Genomic DNA, 21061 nt, shown 5'->3' with positions numbered 1-21061 from the left:
AAAACAGACTGGCTCGTATGCAAAGCCTTTGTTTTGTTCATTAGTAAAGTGGGGGTGAGAGTAATAAAAAGTCAGGGACCACTTAGTGCTTATTTGGTCCAGTGCTAAGCATTATCTCTTTTAATCGACCCAGTAAGGTTTCTTTAACTGGGGGATTTTGCGGAGGAGGAGACTGAGGCTCAATGAGGTGAAACGCCTTGCCCGAAGTCACGCAGAGTGGTTGGTATGATTACTCAACAACGATCATGACAGTGGCTCATTTACTGAGCACTTATCACCTTATGGACACCGTGTAGTTGCTCTATCTCTATACGTATCTCTATATGTATCTGCCTACCGACCTGTCTCCATACTGTGCTGGTTGCTCTCATTTATTCCTCACCACACCCCTCTGTGGTAAGTACTGTTAATTTCATTCCATTTTTGTAGCTGGAGAAATGGAGGCTCGCAGAGTTTAAGTCTCTTGCCCAAGGTCACATAACTAGCAAGTGGTCGATGCGGGATTTGAACGCAGGCAGATTAGCCCCCAGCCCACGTGCTTACCCCCGTGCCCTGAGGCCCTCTTGGTGCGCAGCCTGGGTCCTCAGGAGAGGCGAGGTGTCCTCCTCCCGGTCGAGGGGACGGAGGCCCAGGGGTATCCCCGTGAATGTGTGCAGGAGCCCGTCAGCCCAAAAACCCATTTCCGTCTGCTCATCACGCACCCCAGCCGACAACACAAATGAGGAAATCTTCCTGAGCAGGAATCCACTGCAGAGGTTCCCTCGTCCTGGTTTTCACTTCATGTTTTGGATGCTGCAGGCCGGGTGAGCAGAGATCCCGGGCTCTGGCCCCGGGGCCGCTGTCCTGCCTGCGAGCGCAGCCATGGACCACTTCCAGGCCATCCTCGCGCAGGTCCGCGCCCTGCTCTCCAGCCGCCAGCCGAGCCACGTGCAGGCCCTCCTGGACCGCCTGCTGCGGGAGGAGCTGGTCTCCAGGGAGTACCACCACGCCCTGCTCCACGAGCCCGACGCCGAGGCGCTGGCCAGGCAGATCTCCCTGACCCTGCTGCAGAAGGGGGAGCCGGCCCCGGCCGGCCTGGCCTGGGCCTGGAGCGGGCTGCCGGCCCCGGAGACCGAGAGCATCCCCAGCCACGGGGGCTGCGGGGGTAAGTGGGTGGCCCCTTTGCGCAGGGAGCATCGGCTAGCTGCAGACGGGGCTGGGATTATCCCTCCTTCCTGAAAAGGAAGTCGGTGTGATATCCCGTCCCAGGATGGTGAGGCTAGAGTGGAGAGGGGGCACGCCTGGCCTCCAGGGGGCTGACAGGAGCAGAGGGCTTGGAGAAGCCCACCTCTGTGGCTGGGTGTGCTGGGAGGCACGCGGCGTGCTTCCCGCCCTGGGGGCGCACGGCTCATGGCCTGCTCGGCTCGCTTTGAGCCCGGCCCTGTAGTAAACACTGGGGGTGCAGAGATGAACCGACTGGCCCCCCGCCTTCCAGGGGCTTCCAGTCTAGTGAGGAAGACAGACACCAGAAGAATCAGTGCAGCTCTAAGACAGAAGAGGGGGGCACTGGAGAGGAGCCGAAGAATGGAGAACAGGGGATGCCATGTGTGTATGCACGTGTGCGTGCGTGGGCAGGTGCACACGTCGATGTGTGTGTCACAGAGAGAGACAAAGACCAAAGACAGAGAGAGCAAGAAAGAGGAAGGGAGAAGCAGACACAGAAAGAGACAAAAGAGCAGACAGGCCGAGAGGAGGAGGGAAGGAGAGAGAGGGGCAGGGTGGATGGGGTGGTGGGGAGCGATTCGGAACCAGCTCCAAGGGAGGAAGCGTGATATTTTCAAGAGTACTGGTGTCCCTTTATGCATCTTAAATCAGAAAAAGAAACCTGCGCTGCTCTCTTGGTTTTTACTCCCATCCTTGGCTCTCCAAGCCTCGCAGGACCTCTTTCCCAGCTACAAAGAGGCTCTCACTTGTACTTCCTAAAGACAGGAAGGCTGGCTCTGCCCCCTTCTCTAGGCAAAGCTTCCGTGCTTTGCAGGTGTTAGGACTTGGGGTCATCAGTGGCAGCCCCACTCGCTCTCCCTGTGGTCCAGGGCAGCGGTGCTTGGCTACATGCCTGTCCTCAGCACAGGGTCCCCGTAAGGACCCGGGAGGAGAGACCTTTGATGATCTCCATCCTCACTTAGTACATAAAGGAAACATGGAGACTTCCCGGGAGTGCTGCCACCTGCCCAGGCGCCCGGGGTGGGGAGTGGTGGAGCAGACAAGTGTGTCTCCTTAACCTAGCCCCGAGGTGGTACCTTAGCCGGGCATCACAGGTCTGCCTCCATGCTTCTGCCCAGGCCTGCGCACCTGGGGTTGGCGCTGCCCGTGGTCAAGTTCTCAGGCAGCTGGTTGCCGGGGGCCCCTTGGACTCACCTGTCCCTGTCTCCCTTCTACCAGACGCCGAGGAGGAAGCGGCAGGGGCGCCTCACCACCTGCACCTATCTCCAGGTGGGGGCAGCCTTGAGGGGTGCAGAGGCTCCCAAGGGGTGCCACCCTGGGGGACAGAGCCTTCCTCTCTTCCCGAGCCCCCCATCACCCACCCACCCTTACACAGCCGCTGCCTGACGCCTCAGCCCGCCCTCCCTTACCCTCTCTGTGAGTGGTGGTTCCTGTTGTTTAACTCTGTTTCCTCCCTGGGGATGTATTATTTTTATTTCTGATCCCACGTGACTCCAGAAAGTGGAACCGGGCCCAGGGTGGCACGGTCTTCAGGGGGCTGGGAGATGGAGGCCGCCGAATCACTTCCTTTACCCACTCCCTCTCCCTGCCCCCCAGGCCAGAGCTCCCCTCCTAGGCTGCAAGGCTTGCCCAAGGTGGGCTTCTGGGGTCCAGGTGAGCTAGAGGACTCGAGGCTCCAGAGAGGAAGAGAGAGAACCGGGAAGGAGAACCGTAAATAAAAGGCACTGATGTTAGCTCCAGTGGGGGTTCAGGAAGGGAGATCATTCATGTAGGTGTTTGCCAATCTCTCAACAACCCAGTAATGACCTTGGACCTCTGCCACTCCAAACCAGCCCTACACTGGCTTCCTACTTCACCCAGAGGAAAAGCTAAATCTGAACAATTGCCAACAAAACCATCCATGAGCTGACCCCCCTCGCCTCTCTGCCCTGCTCACTCTGCTCAGCCACACTGGTCTCCTTGCTGCTTCTCAGACATGCCTAGCACACTCCCTGCCTCAGGACCTTGGGGCGTGCTCTTCTCGCTATCTAAGCACTCTTCCTGTCCTCAGAAACTATGCCTGCTTTCCCCTCCACCTGCGGTACCCTTCCCCCCAGATCCTCTTGGCCAATCCCCTCACCTCCTTTAACTCCTTGCCCAAATACCACCATCTCAATAAGACCTACCCTCACCATCCCATCTAGAATTGCAAGTCCCCTCTCCACTCTCCTGAGGCCCCTTGCCCAGATCTACTTTTTTTCATCCTCCATATATTTTACTTTTGTGTGATGTTTATTATTTAATATCTGATTCTCCCATTGGAACAGAGGCTCCACGGGGCAGGGGTCTTTGTTTTAATCACAGATGCATCCCAACGCCCAGCAGAGTATCTGGCACATGGTAGGTAGGCTGTACATATTTGTTGAATGATGGATGGGTGGAGGAAGGGAGGGAGGAAGGAAGGGGGGTTGGGAAGGAGGGAGGATGGATGGATGCATGGTTCAGGTACTACCATTATTCCCACTTTACAAACGAGGAAACTGAGGCCCAGACAGGCTAAGTGGCTTGCCCCTGTTCACACATTAAAGGGCATGGCGCCACTGGGTCTCGTGAGGCCAGGGCCATTGCAGTACCTTCTGCTCAGGAACTTCTTCTAAAACAACCCAAAGGGATACCATGAATCTATCAACATGAGTTGATAGTCTTCAAAACGAAACTTCCTTGATGATTCAGAAGGCACCTTCAGATATTGCAGTGCCTCAGTTGCAACCGTGCAGAAAGCCCACTTCTGGAGATGGGACGTTGGCCAGCTCAGGGCTGGCCCAAGAGTCAAGGTCCTTGTCCTGAAGGAACTTGACAGTCAACCTGGGGGGGTTAAAACAAACATTTGGGCAGTCATCGGTAGGCAGTGGGTGACAATGCTTGGAAGGGCAACCTAAGGCCAGAGAAGCAAGAGTTAGGATGGGCAGTGGTTAAAAAAAAAAAAGTGTTGACATATTAGCTGAGCTCATCGGCTGTGACCTCAAACAGCCCGAGCACCTGCCCTGGCTCCCAGATTCCAACGGGTATGACTTTGAGCCCCCCCGGGGCCTCAGTTTCCCCATCTGTAAAATGGAGGTGATAACACCTAGAGTGGAATGTCATATAGAGTAGTCCCTTTTTGCAACCTTTCTCAGAGGCTGTAGGACATCCCTGTCTTGGTTTTACATTTTGCTGCTCTGTTTCACGTTACTTTGCTTGTTGTTGTTGCTGCTCATTGTTGCTGCTCGATGTCTGAGCTGGGATTTTGCCCACGAGAGCGTTGCTCTTGGAACTAGAGAACAAAGGCTCTAGGATGTTGGCTGACTTCTTGGAAAGGGAGGGACATACACAGGCCTCTGACTCTTCCTCCAGCACCCTTCCCTGTTTGGGCCTCTGGATGAGAGAAACCAGTGCTGGCACGGGGGAGAGTAGAGAGGCTGCACCCTTGCAGGGTGGTGGGGTCGTGGGAGGCTGCTGCCCCTCCCTCCAGGCTTGCTTTCCCCAGAGCCCGTTCCAGCTCTGATCCAAGAGTTTTCTTTGACTCTTGGTAGACAAAACGTTCGCAGCCGGGACTATGGGCTTTTGACCTTAGGCTACTTCCCAGCCGGCTCAGCCCCATCCACAGTCCACCCCCAGGAGCTGCAGAAGGAGAAACACCTGCAGTCGGAAGCTGGCACTTCCCCAGGGGTTTTCCTGGGACCGACCCAGGGCCCGCGGCTCGGCTTGCCTCCACGCGCGGCGCCTGAGCCAACCAGGCCGGTTTCTGTTCTCTGTGGCTATTACCTGCCCACCCGCCTCCTTCCTCACTGTCGGCTTGTCTTCCCAGCCACCTGCCCAGCCACCTGCCTGCCTGCCCCCCATCTCCCCCGGTCTTCCCAGCTGCCCACATTCCTGCCTCTCGACTTCGGACTTAGCACTTTACCAACGACTTCGAGGACCGCCTATGTGCTCCTGTGTCTGCTTATCGCTCTGCCTTCCTCCTGGCTGCCCCATGCGCTCATGGACTGAGCCGGAGGCTACACCCCATCACACTCTTCCCCATCTCCCCGCCTGCCTCGTTTGGCTGCACACCGATTTTTGTCTATCTCTTCACTGACCTCTCTGTTCACCAACCTCCTTTCCTTCCTTTCTCATCTCCCTCCTTCCCTCCTCAGTCACTCATTCAGCACTTTCCAGGGAGCACGGTGGTCCCCAAAAGCCTCAGACGAGGGAGGCACTTGCGACCCAGTGAGGGGAGACGCTCCGTCCACCAGGACCCGGCACCGTTCAGGCCATCAGTGTGTTTTTTAAAAACGCTCAGCTCCATGCTAGGCATCAGGGAGGTGCGAGAATATAAGGAGACCTTGGTCCAAACATGAACTTGTTCATGATCTCATCACAGACACCAGGAAGTCTCCTCAGGAAATAGGAAGTTTTTGATTTATTCCCAATTGTATCTTTTAAATGACTAAGGCAGAAGATTATTATTAGCTGCAAGGGCCATGAAGGAGGCAACTTGGGCTGCAAGATGCAGCAGCGGGAGGAGTGGAGAGCAGCCCCCGAGGGGATGCTGTGGACAGAGGCCCACCGACGGGAAGCCACAGCAGGTTTTCTCGGAAGGCGTCATTCCTTCCCATCTTCCTTCCCTGGGACTTGCAGGGGTCCCCGAAGGACAACCTGCACGGTGCTGCCCCTGGTTGTCAGAGGTTCTGTTGTGGGGGTCCCCGACTCGAGAGGAGGAAATTCAGGTGTCCAGGGCAAGGCTGCCTTCGGGGGTGCGCAGAGAGCCCCTCAACCAGGAAAGAACTGACTTTATCCCGAGCTCAGGAGAACGGCCAGCCCCTCTCCGGGGAGCTCCTAGAAGGAACACGAGCCTTGGGCAGCCAGGAAAGCTGGCATTACTAGAGCGGCTAAGATTAATAGAGCCTGACCCCTCCTTGCACCCCCGTCCTCCTCCAGGCAGGCCCCAAGGCTGTCACTCTGCCCCTGCGCCATCCTGCGTCCCTCCCCCACTGCCTCTGCTGAGATGCAGGCCCTCAGGCTCCTCCCTGCGCACCTCTGCAGCCTCCGCCGTCAGACAGGCTGGCACCTGCTACCGCCCTGCACGGCAACTCTGCCGGGGCACAGGCACGGCCAGATTCGGGCCTTGTAGAGAAGGGGTCCAGAGGGGGTCGGGGTGGCCATGCCAAAGCCAGCAGCAGGTCACTGCCCAGACCCGAGGAGTGGGGGTGTCCAGGGACCTGGCTGACTCCGATTCCAAGCTCTGTCTTGACAACAAGCTGGTTCAGAACTGCCCTGACCGGGGGGAAGAGGGAAAGCAACAGAACTGGCAGCCCCTGAGAACAGAAAGGGACCCCAGGAGTGGCCTCGGGGCAGCTGAGCAGCCAGCAGATCCCCGGCCCTTGACACCGGTGGGGCGAGACGCAGCCTCTGGGCATTCTAATATTCACCATCGTCAGCCTCACAAAGGCAGCCTCTGTTTCAAATCCAGGACCATTAGCGTCTCGGGCTTGTCTGACGACTTCCCCCTTGGGACTAGTGACAACAGTGACTGCTTCGAAATAGTCACTAAAGAAGACAGGCATTATTGTCTTCCTTTTGGACCTGGGGAAACCGAGGCCCAGGCAAGGGAAGTGAGGTGGCACACACCTGTTAGTTAGGGCAGGGACCAGCCCCCTGGCTTTTGGGACCCCAGGCTCAGAATAAACTGCTTGACGCCCCTAAGTCATTATTGCCACGACTGCACTCATTTCAGTACCACCCTGGCAGTTTTTTCTGCACACCATCTAACGAATATTGGCTTAACAGGTTTTTTTCCCAAACCACTCAGCAGTTTACTCAATTGTATAGGTTAGAGGAAAGTTTGTTTGGACCCCACTATAAATGAAGGAAAATGCCCCGAGCAGGAGGTAACTCTCAGGACGGAGCTGTGGAGCTGGAGCCGGCTGCGGCGGGGAGGTGGAAGGGCTGCCCTCTGCCGACTGGGGAGGGGGTGGTTAGAAAGCTTCGGGGGACACGTTAGCACCCCATCGGCTCCGGCCTCAATGCCTTCGGGAAGAGGGTCAGAGACGTGAAAAGGCTCTAACTTTCTCCCGCGTGAGGCAATGCTCTTCGCTGCCACCTGCGGATGCCACTGCAAGCCCCCCCGAGGGAGGGGTCCAGTGTTCGGGGCAGCCCGGGCTGTGTGTAATGTATGTTTCCCCTGGCGTCTTGGAGTGCAGCCGATGGGGGGAGCACTTATCATCTCCCACTCGGGGCAGTGCGGGTGGGGATGGGGAGGGCGAGGGGAGTGGGCTCTCTAAGGTCTGCGGGCCTCCAGCAGGGGCTCGCGGCCCGTCCCAGGTGTCGCCAACTGGCTCCCCGTGGTCTCTGTCATTTCAGGACGGCAGTGTTAAACGTCCCCTCAGCAGACGACTCACAGCCTTCTGTGGTCACCCAATTTGGTCCACAACAAGGAACCGAAATTAACATGGGAGGCATCAGGAGGGCTTAAGGGAGCGTAGACAAATTAGAGCAGCTCTAGGCACGAGAAAACTGACAGCTCGGGGGCTCCCTCGCAGGTGGAAGTTTTCTGTGGTCCCTGGCTGGCTTCCTTTGCACGCTGGCTTCACTAGAGGGACTCGAGCCGGTGGAGGAAGAGGCTAGCGATGAGGCTGCCTGCTTCCCAACCGGGCATCCTCGGGCAGGCTGAGGACCGGGGAGGGGCTGCCACCACCATGCGCTGCCTGGCCCCGCACCCCGCGGGGTCCTACCTGTCTCGGTCCCCAGGTAAGAAGGCGGAGGGAGGAAGCCCGGGCTGGGTGCTTCTCCATCTAGACCGAGGTCCCGGCTGGCCCCTGCCACCCCTGATAAACAGAGCCGCCTTCCGAAGCGGGGTGCAGGGGCAGGAAGAGGACTTGCAGTCCTGCTGGGGAGAGGCTGCTGGGAGAAGGGAGGTCGTTGGCATTTCCGTCCACTCGAGGGATTTCCAGGCCCAGGTGCCTGGAATGGGAGAGGCTTTGCTCAGCGCTGAAGGGCTCTAGAAGCCCGACTTCCAGGGGGCGTGTCGTCAGCTCTTGGCCAGCTGGCCTGGCTGGGAAGGTCCGCAGGGTCTGCCTTTGAGGGTACCCCCACCCCCTGCCCCAGCACGGGACCTCTGCCAGACCCCTCACCCCTTAGCTCAGGCCCCCCTGAAATGTGCCGCTTTCTTGGAACCCAGAGAGTGATGATGATGAGTTTGCCAGCCCTGCCGGACAGAGCAGGACGTTGGGGCGTGTTCAAAGGGGAAAGGTCAGAGGTCACCTAGACCCACCCCCTCAAATCCTGAGGAAGACATCCAGGCCTGGCAGGGGGCCGTTTCCACCCCGAGGTCTCGGGTGGCCCTGGGCCCCCCGGCGAGGCAGGGCAGGACTCTCGCTGCCGGGGCGTGTGATAATGCCAGCCCAGGTCACCGGGCTGCGCGTCCTGCAGAGGGGTTTGCCGCCTTCACAGTTGTGCTGAGCTCGAGGGCCACCCAGAGGTGGGAGGAAGCTCCCCGGGCCAGCCAGGGCTAGCGGGCCGGCGTGGCGAGGGGCTGGCGGGACGCGCGAACTCAGGCAGCACCTGGAGGGACTGGAGCGCGACGGGCCGCGCGCGTCTCGGAAAGCACGTGGTGGGCACAGCAGGCGCAGGGCGTGGGTAGCTGCTTATTCTAACTCCCCAGCTTGGCCCCGGTCCCGCGGTGCAGAGAGAAAGTGAAAGGAGAAAAGGGGCAGCGGCGGGAGGTGGAGGTGGGGACACCAGGCGACCGGCCCGCCCTAGGCTCGCCGCGGTCCCAGAGCTGGTCCCGGAGCGGCCGCCGGCAGCGCGGGAGCCCAGGGAACGCGGTAGGTGACCACGGTCCCCTCGGCAGCCCATAAAATTGGGCCGGGAATCAAGGTTCAGAGACAGGCAGCTCCTTGCCCGCGGTCACACAGCAAGGCTGGGAGAGAAGGAAGGGCATGTGGAGAGGGTAGACCCGGGAAACTCTTTGTTTCGAGCAACCCCGAAAGGACTTTACGCGGGAGTCTGGAGCAGGAGCAGGCAAGAGGCGGAGAAAGCCCGCGGGCACTTCTGCCCAGAGGCGGGTCGCGGACCCCGCGCGCCGCGGGTCCAAGCCTTGAGGCAGACTCTCCGCACGCCCTAGACGGTGCGGGGGCGCGCGGGGCTGCGGGACCGCTCAGGGCGGGGGTCCGGCCATCCCTCGCCGCTAGACCTCAGACTAGGGCTTTTCTGAGCCTCGGTTTCCCTGTTGGAGCGCAGGCGCCCGGTTTTGCGCTCTGACCATCACCCGCGTACCGGGCTTTCCAGGTGAGGACCCCTGCACAGAGGCGAAGAGGGAGCCCCAAGAGAGGGGGCGTGGGGCGGAACCCTTAGCGGCCACATCGAGAAAGCCTCACCTCTCTTTGGCCTTCTTGGGGGTTGCGAAGGGGGCGAAGGGGCTTCCTGGACCGTGTTTGAGCCCAGGCATCGCTACCTAACTTGGGGTCCTAAGAAACACCTCTAAGGAGAGAGACTAAGGGGCACAGAAAGGGGGCTGGTTCTCCCCAGGGTCCCAGAACCCCCAAATTGGAGCCACTGCTTGCTGTGACTGACACCCTAAAACCCCACAATCCTCCCCAGAATCCCGCTGCCCCTCTCTCTATCCCAGGTGACTTATGGGGAGGGTCTGTGGGCCCAGGAGCCCCCGGCCACCTGCCCCCTAGATTGAGGCCAGGAGCACCCAACTTTGGGAGGAAGTCTAACTCCTGCCCCCCACCCCCCAAAAAGAAACACTCCTTGCCAATCAGAAGGTGAAGGAAACTGGCGCTTGCACGCAGAGGGCTGATGGAAAGGGGAGGGAAGGTGCCCCTGCACATCGCCTCCTGCAGCCCTCAGGCACTGGAGCCAAGGACCCTACCCCAAGAATTCCAGAACTTGGGGTGGGCGGGTCCCCAGGGAGGGCTGAGCCAGGGGATCCCAGCCTTCCTGTGCGGGGAATCACCCGGAGGGGTTGTTCAGTGGACGCGTTCCCAGGCTCAAAGACTGGCCAGCCGGGCTGGGGGTGGGGCCAGGAGAGCAGGCTCCACCCCCTCTCCCAGGTGATTCCATGGCCAGCTTGCTGGAGGTCACCTGTAGAGAGGCTCTGATATGGACTGACACTCTATGTTATAAAAGGAGAGACTGAGCCCAGAGTAGTTTTTTGTTGTTTTGCGGGGTATTTTGGGGGCCAAAGTTCCTATAGCTATCCACTGGCAGAGTCCTGGGGGAGGTGGCGTGAGCCTCCCCAAATGTGTGGCAGGTCTGGTGGGGTGGTCTGGTGGCAGAGGGGCCGTGTGCCCGCATCCTGGCCAGTTGTTGAGACTTGATGTTTCGGGAACTCAACACCTGCTACCTTGGGGAGGTCGGAGTCGGACAACGAGCGCACAAACGTGCCGAGGCCGCCGTCGGGGCCCCCGGTCACTTCCGGGCAATCGGGGAAGGGACCTGAGGGGGAGGGAAGCTTCCGGGCTTGGCTCTCAGCCTTGCCTTCGACCTTGGGCAAGTCACTCTGCTCTTGGGGGTTCCACTACAAAATAGATAACATTTGGCTATTTTTGAGGGCTGGCTACATGCGCAGAAGCACTTTGGAAAACCACCCAAGAATACGCATGTGTCAGGAATAACAACAACTCTTTGCTATTCTTGAGAAGCAATAGTCACTCCATATCGATGGTTTAGAAAGACTGAAAGGAAGCTGTTTTCCAGGGCGGGGACACATTCAGCCTTGGTAGTCCAAAGACAGTTGTCAAAGAGGTGTTATTTGTTTACATATTTACATTACATGCCATTCTATAGATCCTTTAATCACTAACACTCAGGATGCAAGATGCCAAGTCCCATTTACAGCCCTGTACACTCTGCTCATTTCCATACACTTTATTGAAGGCCTACTGTGCCCCAAGTTTTCTGCTGGAAGGTACGAGCAACAGTCAACCTGAGGTCCCTGACCTCAAAGAGCTTACAGTCTGATGGGGGAGCCAATACTCAATAATTATACAAACCATTACTGATTTGCAACTTGTAGTAAGTGCGAGGAAGAAACTTACAGTGTGCATTGACAACAGGAAGTGCAAACCAAAGGTGCAATTTTACCCCTGAGAGAGGCCTTTCATTTCTTAAAACCAGTAGCTCACCAATATGTCTTTTCCATTTTTCTCATGTGGCCAATTCTGAGGGAGTTAGGGATGGAGGGTGTAAAAGGCAGAATTTTTTCCTACTTACTTGAAACAGAAACCGAGGAATAGAGGAATACAAAAAACTATTTTAGAAAACGATGTCATCCTTCTGGAAATCGAAACTATCTTCAAAGAGGCGTTATAGACCCTGGTTCTCCTGGGAAGGAAGTAGATACTTTTCGATTCTCTTTTTGTTTTTGTGGTTTTTTTAAGATTTATTTGATTTGTCCCCCCCACTCGCGTCGTTGTTTGCACTAGCTATCTGCTTGTTGTGTGCTCTCTGTTGTCTGCTTGTCTTCCTTTTTTAGGAGGCACTTGTTGCCAAACCTGGGACCTCCCATGTGGGAGGGAGGCATCCAATCGCTTGAGCCACCTCCTCTCCCTGCTTGTTGTGTTTTTCATTGTGTTTCCTTGTTGTGTTTCCTCATTGAGACATCTTGTTGCATCACCTTGTTGCGTCAGCTTGCTGTGTGCAACCCGTCACATCAGCTTGCTGTCTTGATCATCTTCTTTAGGAGGCAACGGGAACTGAACTTGGGACCTCCCACGTGGTAGGCAGGCACCCAACTGTTTGAGCCATATCCACTTACCTCAATTCTCTTTTCATCCCTCCTCTTACTTCAAGGAGAAAGCCTTGGATTTTGGGTATGGACATCTTTTACAGCTCTTATATTTGCTGATGTTGCTTTGTAGCAAAGTAGCATGGCAGCCAACATTGTTTTGATAACATGGCTTTGTTTTCAATGTCCGGTGATACTGGTTTTCTCTATTTGAGGTAGTGATAGAAATTTTTAAAAATAAATATATTTAAGTTTTTGTAAGGAATTTATTTAGAGAAAATACTAAGGTAAATTGTAGAACTGGTGGTCTCTAGATAGGACAAAAAGTCATCAGGGTGATGGCTGCGTGCCTGCAGCTTTGGAGACTCTGGCTTAGAGGAAGGACTGGAAGCTATTGTAAAAACCTGGGCCAATGACCATTGGTCACCTGAGAGACTTCGAGAAGGAAAAACATAAGAATAAAGGAAGAGTCCACTGATTCTGATGTATGGAGCCAGGAAGGTCAGCAGGACTGGAGAGTCTGGAAGGTTCTCTGGAGGAAGCAGAGCTGCAGACATCCCCACGTTGGAAATAAGCCAGGCGGGCAGTGCCTTTTGGGCAAGAGGAAACTGACACTACCTTGGAAATAAAACCTGTCTTATTTTTCAGAATCACAATGGGGCAAGTTGGGGAGGGGGCTGCCCATTAAAAAATACAGATTCCTGGGCTCGGACCTGCTGAATCAGAACTGCTGGGGGGTGAAGAGGCCCGGGATGGCGCGTGTTTACCACCCTCCCAGGTCATCTCGGATCTGAGTCCAGCCCGACCACCACCCAGCAGGCAGGGCCAGCACCCTCGCAGTGGCTCCAGCACCCCGTAGAGGCCTGGTGATCTGCATCATGTCAGATCGAGCCGGGGGTTAGGGCTAGAGCTCCCGGGTCCGGCTTGGCTAACGGCAGCCACGAGCTCCTCCCGTCCCTCCCCGCCCCAGAGCCTGGCTTGTGTTCCCTTCCAGGAAGGGGAAACTTGTTGGATTCCTTTCCAGGCCAGTTGACCTCAGCCATGAATGTTGGGGCACACAGAGTGGAGGTCACCCAGAGCTCGCGGGGGTCCAGCCAGCCGGGAAGGGGGCTCTGAGCCCCACCTTGCAGGCTGGACAAGGGCTGACCTTTCCTCCCCGGGGGCAGCTCTCCCAGCTCGTCTCCTTCCTTCTCTCTCCGGGACAGCCAGGTGCCTCCTGCCCCATAATTTTGCCATTTTCAGGCACAGGCACAAGCCGGGGTGGTCTCATCTGAGTTCCAAGAGTTTCTCCAAATTGCCCTGAAGTGGCTGCCCTCAACCCCTTTTTTTTTTTTTTTTTTTGAGGTACCTGGGGCTGGGGATTGAACCTGGGACCTCGCTTGTGGGAAGCCGGTGCTCAACCACTGAGCCAAATCAGCTCCCCTGAACTGGTTTTTTCATTTGTTGTTGTTTTTTTTAAGATTTATTTTATTTACTTCTCTCCCCTCCCCCCCCACCATTGTCTGCTCTCCGTGTCCACTCGCTGTGTGTTCTTCTGCGTCTGCTTGCCTTATCTGGCGGTGCTGGGAAACTGCATCTCTTTTATTTGTTGTGTCAGCTCTCCATGCGTGTGTGTGGCGCCACTCCTGGGCGGGCTGCGCTTTTACTGCGGGTCGGCTCTCCTTGCGGGGTGCACTTCTTGCAGATGGGGCACCCCTATGTGGGGGCGCCCCTGCATGGCGCAGCACTCCTTGCGTGCGGCAGCACTGCGCGTGGGCCAGCTCACCACACAGGTCAGGAGGCCCTGGGGATCGAACCCTGGACCGTCTGTACGGTAGACGGACGCTCTGTCAGTTGAGCCACGTCCGCTTCCCTGTTGCTGGTTTTTGTTTAGGAGGCACTGGGAACTGAACCTGGGACCTCCCATGTGGGAAGCAGGCGCCCAACCGCTTGAGCCACATCCACTCCCCTCAACCCCATTTTAAGGAAGTGGAAATTGGGGTCCAGAGGTGGCCTCTTTTGTGAAGTCCTGGTCCCACTTGGCAAAGAACAGAACCAAGTGGCCTCAGGTGGGGCTCCCTGGAGAGCAAGCCCGGAGGTGGAGATGTGCCCCCAGGGGGCCCCCTTGGGGGGCCCACAGGAGCAGCACCTTCAGGGAGAGGAGGGAAGCAGGACCTGGCCGAGGGCGAGCTGGGCTGCGCAGTCACGACAGAGGCCAAGGCCCGTCCCAGGGCGCTCCAGAGATGGGGGGCCTTTGAGTTGCCCCCAATTGAGGCAACAAGATGGACCGATGTGGGGTCCCCTGGGGAGGGGTGTGGCCAGAGGCAGTGGCTGGCTTTGCCGAGGACCGTCCCTGAGGGCGTGAGCGGGGAGCTGGGTGCCCCAGCCCTCCAGCGGCTGACATGAACACACGCAAGCGACCCACGTGGGCAGCTGCACGGAGCCGAAACGGCCACGTTAGTGAGTATCTGGGGGCAGGGGCCTAAGCTGTCACCTAGTGTCGTGTTTTTAGCTGTGTTCTATGCAGTGAGGGAGGAGACACTGCGTCTGCTTGCCTTAGCTGGTGGCGCTGGGAAACTGCATCTCTTTTATTTGTTGCGTCATCTTGTTCCGTCAGCCACCTTTCACCCAAAGAGCTGTCTTCACGTGTTCTGAGATTTGGGGTCCTTCTCAATTTCATTTGAAAGCCACTGCTCTGGTATGACCCTCTTATTTAATAGATGAGGATGCCGGCCACCAAAAAGGGGAAATGGACTCACCCAGGCTCACCCTGCCTGCCGGGCACGGAGCAGGATGCAGGTCCCTTGATGTCTGCCCGTATCTCTCGTGCCCCACGAGGCTGCCGTGCGCCGGCCATTTCAATCCTGTGCTGGTCTCAGTCCTCTGACCTGCCTCCCATTGCTGTGAAGCCCTGTGGCCAGGGGTGGGAGACAATCTTGCTGCTCTTTCTGGCTTTCCTCCTCTGTCCTGCCCGAGGCTGGGTGGTCCAAGCCCCCTGGGGTGGGGAGGTGCAATGGAGCTACAAGACCCTCGAGGGGGCTGAACTGGGGAGGGTGGGAGCAAGCAGCAGGCTGGTGCTGGAGGGAGCCGTGGTGTCCCACGACAGTCAGACGGCTGGCTGCTTCTTCACCTTTCAGTCTGAGCTGGCACCAGAGTGGGGACGGCACACCCACTTCCTCAGATACTGCCCATCCTGTGCCATCTGCTCCTTTTCCTTGTGGAACTGGCTTGTTTGGAGGCTTAGGGCCAGTCCTCTCTGCATTCTTCTCTAAGGAAAGACCCTCTTCTGGGTCTCAATTCCATTGCAGAACAGGTCAGAATTTAATCCTGCCTCCGTCTGCCCCAGTCACCCCTCCATCCCAAGCCATCATCCTCCCAGGTTAGAGCTAGAAGGCACCTTAGAGGACCTCCAAGCTGGGGGTTGCAAACCCAGATGCACCTGGCACTGTAAATAGGGGGAATGGGGTCAGGGAGGAGGCTATAGGGAGTGGTGGGGCCTCTAGTGGCAATCAGTTGTGTACGCTGTATAGAGACATTTTGATGCTAACACGCAGGCATGTGCACACACATCCTAACTAAGGAAACAAAGCTGCTGGGCCTCTGGGCCTAATTTCACCCTTGGTTTTGACCTTGGAGTGGGTGGCTGACTTTGCCCCTTGAGCTGGCAGTTCAGAGCCCAAGCCAAGCAATGGCAGAAGTTTCCAGGATTCTCCCAAATGAAGCTTCTCTGGCCCACTGCCCCCTACTACTATACACACACACACACCTTTGATCTCCCTGCCCTGAGCACAGGTACCAGAACCTCACACTGCCTTCCAGGCCCAGGAACCCCTCAGCGTTGCCTCATTCCTGTATCTCCCCTCTGCCTCTTGAGACCTCCTCAGGCCCCTCCAGGAAGTGAAAGTCTTGAGCGAAACCAGTAGCTTCAAGTCTCCTTTTCCCGGGACGGCCATGCTGGGCAGGCAAACGGTGGGCCAGAGAGCTGGGAGCTCCTCCTGTGCAGGTGGCATCTGCCTTCCTCTGTCCACCTGCAAGTCCTGCGTGCTTTCATCTCCTCTCCCAGAATCCTGGGCTCCCGGGCTGGGGCCGCCCGACCCCAGACCCCCTAGTGGGTGGGAAGAGCACAGGTTTGGAATTCACGCCATCCACACTTTCTTTTGGAGCATCTGTGGGTGCCAGGTTCTGTGCGGGTCCTGTCGGTGAGCCCGGGAGCTGCCCCCAGCGGAGCTGCCTTTGTGTTTCTTTCTTAAAGCTCAGTGGCAGCCTGCTGGCTTACCTGCACTTCTCAGGTCCCAGCACTCTGATTTCTGGACCACCTGAAGCATCTCTCAATTTCCCTTTTCCTCTTCCTTTCTGGGTGTAGCCTTTTGTGAGTATGTGTGCTCAGAACACACGTGTTGCTTTTTTATGTGCATGCCTGTTTCCCTGCACACCTGGAAATGTGCTAGAAGAGCCCATGCTGTTCCTCACTTTCTCACTCCGCACCGTGTTGTTGATGCTCCCCTGTTGCTATGGATACATTTGGTCTGTTGCTCCTAAACACGGCGTTGTCGTCCTTGGAGTGCAGCCACTACCTTTTTCCTGTCTACTTCCCCAGCGATGGACACTCGGGTGGCCTCCACCTCCCATCTCCATGAAGAACACAGCTACAGCCATCCTCAGATGGGTCCCCACGGGGAATGTGGAAGCATTTCTTTGGGATGTTTATATCCAAGAGCGGAATTGCTGGGCTATAAGGTCTGTGCATCCTTGGGTATTCTAAGTGGTGCCGGGTTGTCCTCCCGAGCGGCCGAGATGGTCTGTGAACTTCTACCGGCCAGGCATGAGGGTATCGGGATTCCCATATCCTCACCGACACTTGGCATTTCCCGGCTTTCTAATGTTTGCCCACTGAACATGGTATTAAATGATACTTTGCTGTTTTAATTTTGGAGCTTACATCTTAGTTCCTCTTCCCGAATGTGTAACCTAGGCAAGCCGCAGCACCCCAATGGGGTATATACGACACCAAGGAACTGTAGTAGGTACTACAACTCAGAGAGGTTGAGTAACTTCTGCAAGATCATGCAGTAAGTGTGACGCTGGGATTTGAACCCAGAACTTGCACTCTTAACCACTACACTATTATTATCATGTTCTGTTTTTCTCCTAAAATACCATCTGGATCTAGAATGCAAACTACTTGGGCAGGGCCTGTTCTTTAAAGTTCTTTGTGGCCACTGAAAAACTCAACCCTGTATCTTTCTTGTAGGAGATGTTCAGTAAAATATTATTTTAAAGGTTTAAAGGAAAAAAGTGAAAAGTCTCTTAGAGTTTTCCAGAAGACTATAGGGTGCAAGGGAAAAGGGGAACTCATGTGATCTGTTATTTCTGCAAAGAGGCTGATAGGGGGCTGGTGATGGTTGACAAGGGGCCCTGGGCTCACGGCTTCCCACCACCATCTGGCCTCCGGAAGCAGCTTGACATGAGGTTGAGAGCACAATTGTTAAGGGGGTCTGGTGGAAAGGGGATGGAAAGGCTGACAGGCAATGGGGACTCCAGAATCCCCAAATGTCTCAACTAAATGGCCTCTCCTAGGTGGTTGGTGAAACTGAGGGGTAAAGAAATTCACTCAAGATCAAAGGCAGCAGAGCGGGTGTAGCCCAGTGGTTGAGCACCTGCTCTTGCATACGAGGTCCCGGGTTCAATCTGGAACCTCCTAAAAAAAAAAAAAATCAAAGGCAGAGCTGGAAAACGAACCCATGTCTCTAGACATACAGTGAGAGATTTTTCCAGAAGGAGATGGTCAGTGTAATGAGCAGGGCTGGAGACTCTTGGGGGAGCTGCCTCTTTCCCTCGCAGCACCTCCCCACCCCCTTGGGGCTGCCTCTCCCCCTTTCTGAGAGGAAAGCGTCTGATAAAAGAGGTGCAACTTCGGGGCCTCATCGTAAATGGGCATGCTGCTGCTGCTGCTGCCGGAGAGGGGCCGTGAGGCTTGAAGACCAGGTGAAAAATACTGGGCATCGGCGCTGTCCCCGGCACAACCGGCCAGTCTTCCCTGCAGAGGGGCAAGTTTCCGCTGGGGCGGCGGGGGCTGCAGCGGCGGCGGCGGGGGCTGCGGCGCTCTGGCAATCCTTGATGACTCTCGGCGCAGAGAGAAAGGCTTTTTTATTTCAGAAACCAGTCTGGTGCACAGTCTTTCAAAGCCCACATTGTGGTGTGCAGGGGGGGACAGAGAGCTAGGACGGCCAGAAGGGACTTTTGTGTGGCGAAAGGATTGGAAACTTTTTCTCGAGTTGCATGTGAAAAGTGGTGGCCCGGGGAGGGGGAAGGGCAGATTCAAAGAGGATCTAAAAATACCGCCCGTTTACCAAAACGACCCGGACCACTCCTCCATTGTTCCCCATATCCTCCTCAAAAGGAGAAATCGCCTTGCCACCCACGACTTCCCTCTCGGGCGAGGGCCCCTCCTCCCCTGACGGAATGCCAGGTGACCGGGCATCAAGAGCCCCTCGAAGAGGCGGGAGAGCATGTTGAGCCGGTGGAGCCGGGCAGCTGGCTCAAGTCCCAGCTCACTGCCCTCCTCTCTGTTTCTTCATCCGAGATACGGGCCTCCAAATAGCTAATGTGTACGTGAGACTAGACGGGCTCCTGTCTGTAAGCTGTCTCCTTCAGCCCCGGGTGCGCGGCGGGCACCGTCCTTCCTAGCTGCGGGTCCACCCAGGTTGGCAGAGCCTGCCGTGCTGGCAGCTGGGGGCAGGTGGGCTCCGCCGAGAGGATCCCCGGCCTGGTGGAGCTCTCGGCCTGCTGTGAGCTCTCGCAGCTTGGTGGAGCTCTCGGCTGAAGGGCACGCTCCTCTCTGCCCGTGGGTGACCAGGGCCCCCCTCAGCCCCCTCCCCTGTCCCCTGGAATTGGGTGTAGGGGGAAGAGTGCAGTTGAGGGACCTTTGAAGCAGCTGCTAAGTATCCACAGACACAGAAAGCCTGGGCCTAGGAGCACCAGGAGTTCCCGGGCCGAGAGCCAAGCAGGCCTTGGCGTGAACAGGAGCAGCGGTGGCACCGTGGGGACATCTGCACTGGGCGTCCAGAGCTCCCAGCGTGAGTCTCAGCTCTGCTGCCCCCTGGCCTCATGGGCTTCCTTTCACTGGGGGCCTCCCGAATGCCTGCAAACCCCACGACTCCCCTCGTGGCCTCTCCGTGGTCCTGCAAAGGTGGCTTCCTTACCCCCAGCCAATGGTGGGAAACCGATACCCAGGCAGAGATTGAGGAAGCTGCCTAAGGCCTCCCAGGCAGGATTCACACTCGGGCCCCCAAACCAGGGAGCCTCCGACAAGCCACGTCACTGAGCTGCTCGAGCCTCCTCCTCTGCCAGAAGGGCGCCGTACCCCAAGCCGCTCCTTTGGGGGCGCAGCTGGTGAGAAGTCGGTCGTGAGCTGCAAATCCTGACTTCCCGAGAGGAAGTGCTCAGCCTAAAGGACGCAGGAAGGGGGTGCTGGGGTGTGTGTGGGGGGTGTCCAGGTGCTGAGTCTGGACTTTTCATCTGGGCTGAGCCCTGACACAACACCCTGCCCTTAGGTGACTCCCGCCTGCCCCTGCACCTTCTCAGTGCTCTGGTGGGGGACGCGGCCCAGGCCTTCCCAGTTGCATCCCTAACCGGGGGGTGGGGGTGGGTGGGCTTTCTTGTTCTGATGGGGTCTGCGGGGACTTTTTATGCCAAAGAACAGATGTGGCTTCATTTTGGGCTCACAGTGTGGTGGCTCTGGAGGGACTGGAAGAGAAAGATTCCTTTGGAAGCCTTACAGAGGTAGGAGACCAATTAACAATACTAATAATGGCCGTCGCCCATATGCACTCACCAGGGATGTGCTGGGTGCTGTTTCAAGCTCCCCTTCACGAAGTGCTTACTAAACACCCGTCACATTTCTAAGGGCTGTACGGGAATTAGCTCACCTAATCTTTATGAGTCACCCATTATTATTCCCATCTAACAGATGAGGAAACTGCTGCGCAAACAAGTTAAAAAAAAAAAAAAAAGAACTTGACCACCTTGTCGGTAGTCGAGGGTGGCTTCACAGTCAGGCAATTTGAACTCGCAAGGGTTGCCTTCTTTCTCTTCTGTCCGTGTGTTTCCCTGACTAGAGCATTTGGTGATGTTGTCCCAAGAGCCGGTCAGTAAGTGAGGCGAGGGTTAAACTTCCCGAGGCCCCCCCACGGCGCTTCCCATCATTCCCCGTCTATGGCAGGACCTGGTCTAGAGAGAACAGGTGTCCGTTTGACTGGAAACATTTGACAGGAAGGAAAGAGCACTGGATTGGGAGTTTTGTGCTGGGGGCTCAGGCACGGGCTGTGGGGTCTGGCGTAAGTCACGTCCTCTCTCAGGGTCTCAGTCTTCTCATCAATAAAATGAGGGAGGTTGGTTTTGATGGCCCAAGGGTCCCTTGTAGATTAAACTGAGGGGTTGGGTGACTTGCCCAAGGTCACACAGCTCAGTCAGGGAAGAACTAGGGCTCATCCCAAGCGCCGGATCTCGCTGCCTGCAGGGAAGAAGCAGAGCACAGCAGTGCTGGCTCTTAGTCAACACCGTGGCGTGAATGTGGGGCAGGGGGCATTCTTCCACCACCCTGGAGAGAACAGTAGGTTGCTGGCCTGCCTCCCAGGCCCAGGTATTAGAGGAGGCAGGAGCCTCTTCCCCACCTGCCCAGCCTTGGCCCCAGTCCAGGAAAAGGGTTGTGGCCTTGACTTTCAGTTCTGCTTCCCTCCCGTCGTGGCTGGCTGGGCCCCGGCTGCAAGCCGTTATGTTTGGGTTGCTGCAGCCCTCGCCCCAGCCAGCTATGAACGGGCAGTCTAAGCGAGGGACCCACACTGGACTGGAAAGTTCTTTCTCTGTGATATCCGGGGTCTAAGTTTGTTGAGTTCTTAGGTAGTGAGAGTTGCTGGTGAGTGAAAGGAGAAGGAACAGCTGAAAAATAGTGGCGAGCCTGCGTGTTTTCTCACGGTTGTACCCTTCCTCTACCCTTCGAGGCCAGCTCTCCTCGTGCCTCTTCCAAGAAGCTTTCTCGGATTCCTTTCAGCATTGATCTGCATCTCTTGTGTAATGGGTTGAAAGGTGGCACCCCCAAAAGTTATGCCTGCATCAAATCCCTGGAACCGTACCTGCCACCTTATTTGG

General features: G+C 56.7%; 1 protein-coding gene across 1 annotated transcript in view; it reads left to right on the top strand.

The window, feature by feature from the left end:
- The first annotated feature begins 797 nt into the window (after nt 1-797).
- Nucleotides 798-21061, top strand: part of CIITA (class II major histocompatibility complex transactivator) — a 46456-nt gene continuing 26192 nt past the window's right edge. The window contains 1 exon segment of the mRNA XM_058286471.1: nt 798-1144. Within this exon segment, the coding sequence (XP_058142454.1) occupies nt 862-1144 (283 nt within the window). The 5' untranslated portion in view covers nt 798-861.

The sequence above is a fragment of the Dasypus novemcinctus genome, chromosome 23 (assembly GCF_030445035.2).
Source record: "Dasypus novemcinctus isolate mDasNov1 chromosome 23, mDasNov1.1.hap2, whole genome shotgun sequence".
In the NCBI taxonomy this organism is placed as follows: Eukaryota; Metazoa; Chordata; class Mammalia; order Cingulata; family Dasypodidae; genus Dasypus; species Dasypus novemcinctus.
Note: the sequence above shows the minus strand (reverse complement) of the source record. Positions and strands in the feature narration are given on the sequence as shown.